This window comes from Melanerpes formicivorus, unplaced genomic scaffold (assembly GCF_026170545.1).
Source record: "Melanerpes formicivorus ecotype bairdi unplaced genomic scaffold, bMelFor1.0.p_v2 SCAF_126, whole genome shotgun sequence".
Lineage (NCBI taxonomy): Eukaryota > Metazoa > Chordata > Aves > Piciformes > Picidae > Melanerpes > Melanerpes formicivorus.
Genome location: NW_027142478.1, coordinates 219,789 through 228,301, shown reverse-complemented (window position 1 = coordinate 228,301; position 8,513 = coordinate 219,789). Strand labels below are relative to the sequence as shown.

The 8,513-nt window shown below is 48.4% G+C and overlaps 1 protein-coding gene across 1 annotated transcript; it reads left to right on the top strand.

The window, feature by feature from the left end:
- Positions 1-7,613: 7,613 nt before the first annotated feature.
- On the top strand, positions 7,614-8,513 carry LOC137456504 (olfactory receptor 14A16-like; the record flags this gene model as incomplete). Its single annotated transcript, XM_068167967.1, has 1 exon — positions 7,614-8,513. A coding segment is annotated over one exon (900 nt), but the record flags the coding sequence as incomplete, so codon positions are not given.

Below are 8,513 nucleotides of genomic sequence, written 5' to 3'. Positions count from 1 at the left end.
TCCCAGCACAGTCTTCACACCCATGTCCATGGACAAGGAGCAAGGAATCTATAGCTTCCTTCTTCTGTCCCGCAGTGTCTGACAGGCTGATGGTCAGTAGCTAAATCACTGAATGCTGCCAGTGTGAGATTGCTTTGTTTTGCCAACCAGCAACTCACTTGGTTGGACTACAATATGATAATTGAAGACATTTATGATAGCATCTGAGGGTCCTTTCATACCTGCACAAAAATGGGTGATGTAACACATCAAAGATACAAAGCCCAGAGCTGCACCAATTAGCTCATTCTAACACAACTGCCATAAAATATGGGTAAAGAGAACAAGCCTTGCAGCTACACTACAATAACAAGCATGCATTGCTTCCCACTTATCTTACCAGGTCAGGGCACAAACAGGACAGTTGCCTCTTTCAGACAGTCACCAGAAAGGTTTCATCCCACAGTTTTGAACTTCCAAGCACAACTCTTTCAGTTTAGGAAGAATGTTGACTTGCTGGAGTGTGTCCAGAGAAGGGCAACGAAGTTGGTGAGGGGCTTGGAACACAAGCCCTATGAGGAGAGGCTGAGGGAGCTGGGATTGCTTAGCCTGAAGAAGGGGAGGCCCAGGGGAGACTTCTTGCTGTCTACAACTACCTGAAGGGAGGTTGTAGACAGGTGGGGGCTGGTCTCTTCTCCCAGAACAAGAGGACACAGTCTCAGGCTGTGCCAGGGGAGGTTTAGGCTGGAGGTTAGGAAGAAGTTTTACACAGAAAGAGTGATTGCCCATTGGAATGGGCTGCCAAGGAGGTGGTGGAGTCACCATCACTGGAGGTGTTCAGGAGGAGACTTGACAGGGTGCTTGGTGCCATGGTTTAGTTGGTTGGGTGGTGTTGGATGATAGGTTGGACACGATGATCTTCAAGCTCTCTTCTAACCTGGTGTATTCTATTCTATTCTATTCTATTCTATTCTATTCTATTCTATTCTATTCTATTCTATTCTATTCTATTCTATTCTATTCTGTTCTTTGTTTCCTGCCTGATCTCTCAAAGGAGAACCTAGATTTTGCCAGTTTCAATTCTTACATTTCCCTTTTCTTATTAATAAAGAAGATTAACCATACCAGTTCTGCCCTGAACACACTGTGCACAGGGATTTAGATACAGACCTACAAACACAGCAAACCCAATCTTCAGCATTGTCTTTTACAATCTGCTTCAAGGGCATGAATGTCACACCTTTGCCTTTTCCTAAGATGGCCAAACATCATAGAAGTGTGTACTGTCAGCAAGGTCCTCCCTTGACCCATGAGGGTAGGGCTGGCCAGGCTCTATCTCTATAGATAAGGAAAATACCTGTGGGCAGACAGCAAGAGTGAGAAGGCCTCTTCGCTGGGTGGGAGATGACATCCTGAATATTCATAGTTCTGCTCAGTGTAAAATTAAACACAACACAATAATCCATTTTCACTCTGCCTACCACACTGCTCTCCTGATGCTCTGTTTTGCTAAGGAAAGGTATTGAGTCCTATTGTTCCTACTCCTGGGGTTTTTTTTCTTTCCTTTCAAATTTCTCCCAAGTAAAGCCTCCAACTTCTTTATATCCTCAATGAAGTTTATTAAAGCACACTAAAAACCACATATAAAATGAAAATTTGAGAACATCACATGCTTTAACTTTTCTTTCTTGTGACATAATGCCTGAACTGCCCCTTTTCTGTTTTTTTATAACCTAAAATGAAAATGTCTTTTGTTCTATGATCCATTTTGACCTTCACCCAGTAGCACTGACATGGTATTGTGCTTATTCCTTAGGGAACATAGCTTAGCACAATCACTAAAGATTTATAAGCACTCATTCTTGCCTATATTTTGACATTCTTACCTAGACCCAACACAAGATGTTTCCAGGTGAAGACCTTTATTATGTCACACAGTTGACTTATTTATGTTTCTAATGCAGTGTTGTCACACTCTGATTGGTTGCATTTCTACTGCCATGCACTTAAGCAAAGCATAAAATAAGTCAATCTAGCAAAAAAGCTTCTGAACATATCCAGCCCAATCCTGCCTGGGCTTTCTTTTCAGTTCCTGATAAGGTATACACCCCTGGACTCAAGACAAAACATAGCTGTCCCAGATCTATCCATAAACAACCCTTCTCCTACACCACCACTGCTTATCAGATGGAGGCTTTGGTGGAAACGTTTGCTGCTGCTGTTCATGCATGAAAACCTTGTTTCAGATGTGGGCAGCTGGGACATTGGAAGAAAACTTGTCCACAAAAAGGTAGCAGCAATAATGGGTGTGGGAGCCTGTTCCTCTCTGGCCCCTGTGCACAATATGGTAAGAATGAAACCTCATTAAACATGGCTGCTTTGGGTTTAATAATCCAAGACAACCTCCTCCCCTGAGAAACAATTTGGGAAACAGGAAGCAGAGGGCCATGGGAGCCTGCACACAGACACAAGTGCCTCCCCACGGCACCTTTCAGGCTTATGGGGTCAATTGCAACCAAGAACCAGTGGCAGTGCCGGAGTGGATGTCACCACAGACATTTCACTCACCGTAACCCATGAAAAAGTGCACAAAGGCGCATGGACCTTTGGGAATAGAATAGAATAGAATAGAATAGAATAGAATAGAATAGAATAGAATAGAATAGAATAGAATAGAATAGAATAGAATAGAATAGAATAGAATAGAATAGAATAGAATAGAATAGACCAGGTTGGAAGAGACCTTCAAGATTATTGCATCCAACCTATAATCCAACACCACCTAATCAACTAAACCATGCAACCAAGCACCCCATCAAGTCTCCTCGTAAACATCTCCATCACTGGTGCTTGACTCCACCACCTCGCTGGGCAGCACATTCCAATGGGCAATCACTCTCTCTATGAGGAATTTCTTCCTAACATCCAGTCTAAAGCTCCCCAGCACAGTTTGAGACTGTGTCCTCTTGTTCTGGGACAAGAGACCAGCCCCCATCAGTCTACAACCTCCCTTCAGGTAGTTGTAGACAGCAAGAAGGTCTCCCCTGAGCCTCCCCTTCTTCAGGCTAAGCAACCCCAGCTCCCTCAGCCTCTCCTCATAGGGCTTGTGTTCCAAACCCCTCACCAACTTTGTTGCCCTTCTCTGGACATAGGACATGGGCTAAGTGCCTTACTGTTAGGAAGATCTAGCACTATCTTACAGGGACTTTTTGTGCTCCCAGGGGTGATAGATTCTGATTGCCAAGGATGAATCTCTGCTATGGTGTGAATGCTGTCCCTTCCAGCAACTATCCCTGCAGGGAGTCGAATCACCCAGTTAGTGCCTTTTACCACACAGGTCCTGGCAGCTGAAGCCCAGGAAAGGGGAATGTGAGGTTTCGGTTCCACAGGGAAGCCTGAAGGCTTTTGGGCACAGACTATTTCCACTGCTCAGCCAACAATGATGTGTATCCTCAGAGTGAACAGCCTAAAGAGGTGACAATTAAGGGGATGATTGATACAGGTGAGGCTGTTACAATCATATCCTCCACGCATTGGCCTTTGTCCTGGCCGATAATGTCCACAGCAGCAGCTGTGGCAGGAGCTGGTGGCACAACCAGTACACAAAGTGTGCTCCCTGTCCAGGTAGTCAGCCCTGAGGGGCAAGTGGCTGCTGTTCATCCTCACATAGCTGTGGTGCCTCTGAATCCACGGGGCTGAGACATCTTAAGTATGTGAGGGGTGAATATCACTACCAATACCCAGGATTTTTAGTAGGGGCCACTGTGACTGAGGGCACATGTAGGCCTACTATCCCATTATGGTGGCTAACACTGACCCTTGTGTGGATGGACCAGTGGCCCCTACCCAGTGAAAATCACAGATCCATCCAAGAACTGCCAAAGGAACTGCTGCAACAATCCTATTTAGAACCATCTCAGAGCCTGTGGAATACTCTGGCCTTGTATTTAAGAAAAAAGTCAGGGAAGTGGAGGCTGCTTCAGGACTTGAGACAAGTGAATAATGCACCGGAAAGTATGGGTTCTTCACAGCCTGGAATGCCCTCACCAGCAATGATGCCTGAGAAATGGAATATCTGTATTACTGATTTGAAAGATTGTTTCTTTATCATCCCACTGAATCCTGATGATGCTCCAGAATTTGCCTTCACAGTCCCTGTGACTAATAATAGCGAACCCAGTCAGTGGACTGTGTTGCCTCAAGGCATGAAAAACAGCCCCACAGTTTCTCAATGGTACGTAGCACAGGCATTATCACATGTCAGAGCACAATATCACACCATGTAGTGCTACCACTATATGGATGCTGTGCTAATTGCTACACAGACAGAGGACGTGCTGAGTGCAGTTGTGCCTGATGTGACAGAAGTGTTGAGGAAATATGGGTTAGAAATAGCCCCAGAGAAGGTGCAGCACCAAGCACCTTGGAAATATTTGGGACTAAAAATCTTAGATCAAGCAATTCAGCCACAAGTGATACAAATTCAGCAATCTGTGACCACGCTTAATGATTTGCAGAAATGACTTGGAGCCATAAACTGGATAAGACCCTTGCTAGGTCTTAGCACAACCCTGCTAGCACCTTATTTGACTTACTGAAGGGAAACCCTGATCTTTTGTCTCCTCAATGCTTGACTGCAAAAGCACAACCTGCACTGAAGCAAGGGGAGCTCACCATTGCCATGGGAACAAGCCCATCCCAGTACAAACTGGTTCCCTGTTGGTTTGGAACTGGAGGTTCTGGTGTGTCCCAGCCCCAGGAAGAAAGACACCACAGGGTCTGCAGGAGCCATTCCAAATACCCTGGGATGCAGCAAACCCTGCACAGAGTGAAGAAGGCCAACTGCAGCTGGATTGTGGCAGGAGCAGTGAGGCCAACCAGACACAGACGTTGTCCTCCCCCAGACTCAGCACGGTTATGGACACATCTGGATGCTTGGTGTCTGGATGTTACATTCTCCAGACTAGAAGAGCATAGGAGGAACTGGAGAGGCTGAGAGGAGATCTGCCAGGATGGGGATTGACATCTCTGTGGAGAGGCTGAGGGGCCTGGGCTGTTTCAGCCTGCCGAATGGAGGCACAGGGCACTGCCAAAGCAGTGTGCACATGGCTGAAGGCAGGTTTCAGAGAGGATGGAGCTCTTCTAGGGTGTGGGAAGAGACCAAAACCTTCACAAAGAGCAGCTTGGAAGGTTCAGAGTGGAGATGAGGCCAAAGAAATGTCCCTGAGAAGGCAGAGCTGCTATGCAGAAGGCCATCTAGGGGTGTCAGGCAATGGCAGGGAGAGCTGAGACAGCTCAGGGAAGGGATGGAAATGGCAGGGGGAGAGCTGGGTGGGGAAGCAAGATTGGTGTCAGCAGCCTGAAGGGAGAGAGCTGCAGGCATGGGACAGTGGAGGACAGGCTGCAGTAGGGATGGCCAAGGGCTCTGGCAAGGCTGAGAGGCCCAACAGGACCAAGGTCTTCGTGCCCTTGGCTCTGGCAGTTGCCTCTGCCACCAAGGCCTGTGAGGAGAAACTTTGCTTTGAGGCTTTGAGGTTCTTCTATTGCAAGGGCAGTGGCCAGGGCTTGGCCTTTCTGCTTCCTAGACCAAAGGCAGGTTTTTCTGCCCTGCACTTTGCCTTTGTCTCCCTGCAATCCTGGCCTCTAACAAGCTGCTCTAACGAGTCCCTGGAGAGCCTTTGTCAGTAACAAGCCTCAGTGAGGCCAATCAGTGCTTCAAGGTACTTTGGAGTTTGCTTCTGACTTGGACTTCTTGAGAGGCTTCTTGGCAGTAGCTTGGCAGAGTCTCCTGGCAGTACCTAAGGATGATGTAATCAGCCCCAAATACTCCATGGGGCTCATTAAATACTGCTGAACCTCTAATTATTGCCAAGGTATCTGCAGCTAATTGGAGAGGTTATTATTACACAAAGCATCTGATAAAAATTATTTCACAGGGTGAAGCAGAGCCCTGAGCCACAGGTGAGGGATAGGATTTGCCTTGCCAGGGGCTGGGGGTCAGGGCTTGACCCTTTGGATCAATGAAACCCCTCCAGGTTTACTCAGCAGCAGAGCCACCTTTAGCTGCTTGTCCTGACCTGTCAGCACTGCCTCAGTTTCTGCTCTCACCACAGCCTGGAGGTACTTCAGTTCCTCCAGTGAAGCTTCCCTTGCATCCACTGTCTCCTTCTGCTCTAACCAGACCCTGGGGACCCTTTCCCAGTATGCTTCACTGGGACCTATTAAAAGCAGAAGAAACTTCAGAGTTTGAAGATGATTTTGACTTCTGGAGAGGTTTCATCAGCTTCTCAGTCTCTGAGGTTCATGGAATTGACACCAAAGCCACCAGAGGGCTCCCTTAAAATACCTGGGGTGGGCCTTTTGTGCTGAGCCATGCCGGGCTCCTCGGCTGGAAGGTGTTGCTGGCAAGCAGGCAGCGCTGCAGAGAGACAGCTCTGGCCAGGAGCATCTCCTCTGCACAGCACAGCAGAGCTGAGGACACTGCCAGAGGATCTCAGGGAGATGAGGAAGGCAGAGAGAGCTTCAAGGTGTCCAGGACTGGGAGGGTGACTGAGAGCTTGCTGGAGGAGAAGTCACTGCAGTCACTGACACAGTGAGGCTGTGGGTGCAGGACACTGCAGCTGTAGCTCCTGGAGGCATCTCCGTCTTGGCAGCTGATGCTCAGCTGAAGGCTCCTGGAGTGTGCACACAGAAGGAGGATCAAAGCTCTTCAGTTCCATCCTGTGAGCAGCAGTGAGCAGAGCTGGGTAAGGAGAAGGCTTCACCCCCAGCCCCTCTGCCTTTCTCTCTTCCCTTCACTGTCTCTGCAGCACTGCAGGCCTGCTCCCTCTTTCTCCACCTCTCCATGGGTGTAGTGCTTTTAGGCAATGCCTTTAAAATTTAGTTACAGATTTTGAGCAGAAAAGTAGAAACAAAATAAATAGATCACTCTTGGGTGTAAAAAGGAAAAGAAAAGATTATTCTGAACAAATTGATTGGATAAATGTCTGGAATCAGAGGAGCTGTACCATAACAATTCTCTCTCTTCTCTTCTGATCTCAGATGTTTTGCTTTGCTGGGGAGAGATCACCTGCTTTGGCTGCCCTTGGCTAAGTCTAACACACTGCTTTTTCTCTCTCCACTCCTCCTTTCTTTCTTGGCACTTGGGGCAGGGTTTAGGGACAGTGGAACAGCTCCACTGCTGCTAATTGTAACTCTACCTAATGTTGTCACTCCTGTATGTTCTGTACCTGTTCATGGCATTCCATTGTGGAGTGTAGCTCTTGCTTGTCCATACAGCTTCATTTGCTTCTAACTGAGTTGGTCTGGCAAAGTTAATAACGGGGAAATTTTCAACCCACCACAATGGGACTCTTGTTCCCTGGGACTGGGCTCTTGGCCACTTTCTGTTTTGACAGCAGAGGAATCTTCATGGCAATTCTGTGTCCCTGCTGCCTTTGAAGCTGTTATGGACTCTGCTATGGGTTTCTAGTAATGGGACAGAGATGATCCATTCCTCATGCAGCTCAGGGAGGGATGTTCTGATGAAGCTGAGAGAAGTGTGCCCTAACTTGTCATTGCCTTTCCCTCCTTGCACAGGTCTCCATGGCCAGAGGCAGCAGATGGCCAACAGCAGCTCCATCACCCACTTCCTCCTCCTGCCATTCTCAGGCACAAGGCAGCTGCACCTCCTACACTTCTGCCTCTTCCTGGCCATCTACCTGGCTGCCCTGCTGGGCAATGGCCTCATCATCACCACCATAGCCTGGGACCACCACCTCCACACCCCCATGTACTTCTTCCTCCTCAACCTCGCCCTCCTTGACCTGGGTGCCATCTCCACCACTGTGCCAAAATCCATGTCCAATTCCCTGAGGGACACCAGGGACATCTCCTATGCAGGATGTGTTGCTCAGGTCTTTGTCTTTCTCTGTTTCATGTCAGCAGAGTATTTTCTCCTCACCACCATGTCCTACGATCGCTATGTTGCCATCTGCAGACCACTGCACTATGAGACCCTCCTGGGCAGCAGAGTTTGTCTCCACATGGCAGCAGCTGTCTGGGCCTGTGGCTTTCTCTATGCTCTGCTGCACACAGCCAATACATTTTCCCTGCCCCTCTGCCAAGGCAATGCTGTGCACCAGTTCTTCTGTGAAGTGCCCCAGATCCTCAAGCTCTCCTGCTCCACATCCTACCTCAGGGAACTCTGGTTTCTTGTAGCCAGTGCCTGTTCATTATTTGTCTGTTTTGTGTTCATTGTGGTGTCCTATGTGCAGATCTTCAGGGCAGTGCTGAGGATCCCCTCTCAGCAGGGACGCCACAAAGCCTTTGCCACCTGCCTCCCTCACCTGGCTGTGGTCTCCCTGTTTGTCAGCACTGGCTTTTTTGCCTACCTGAAGCCCTACTCCATCTCCTCCCCATCCCTGGACCTGGTGGTGTCAGTTCTGTACTCAGTGGTGCCTCCAGCAGTGAACCCTCTCATCTACAGCCTGAGGAACCAGGAGCTCAAGGCTGCCCTGAGCCAACTGCTCCCTAGATGCTTTCAGAAGCAATAA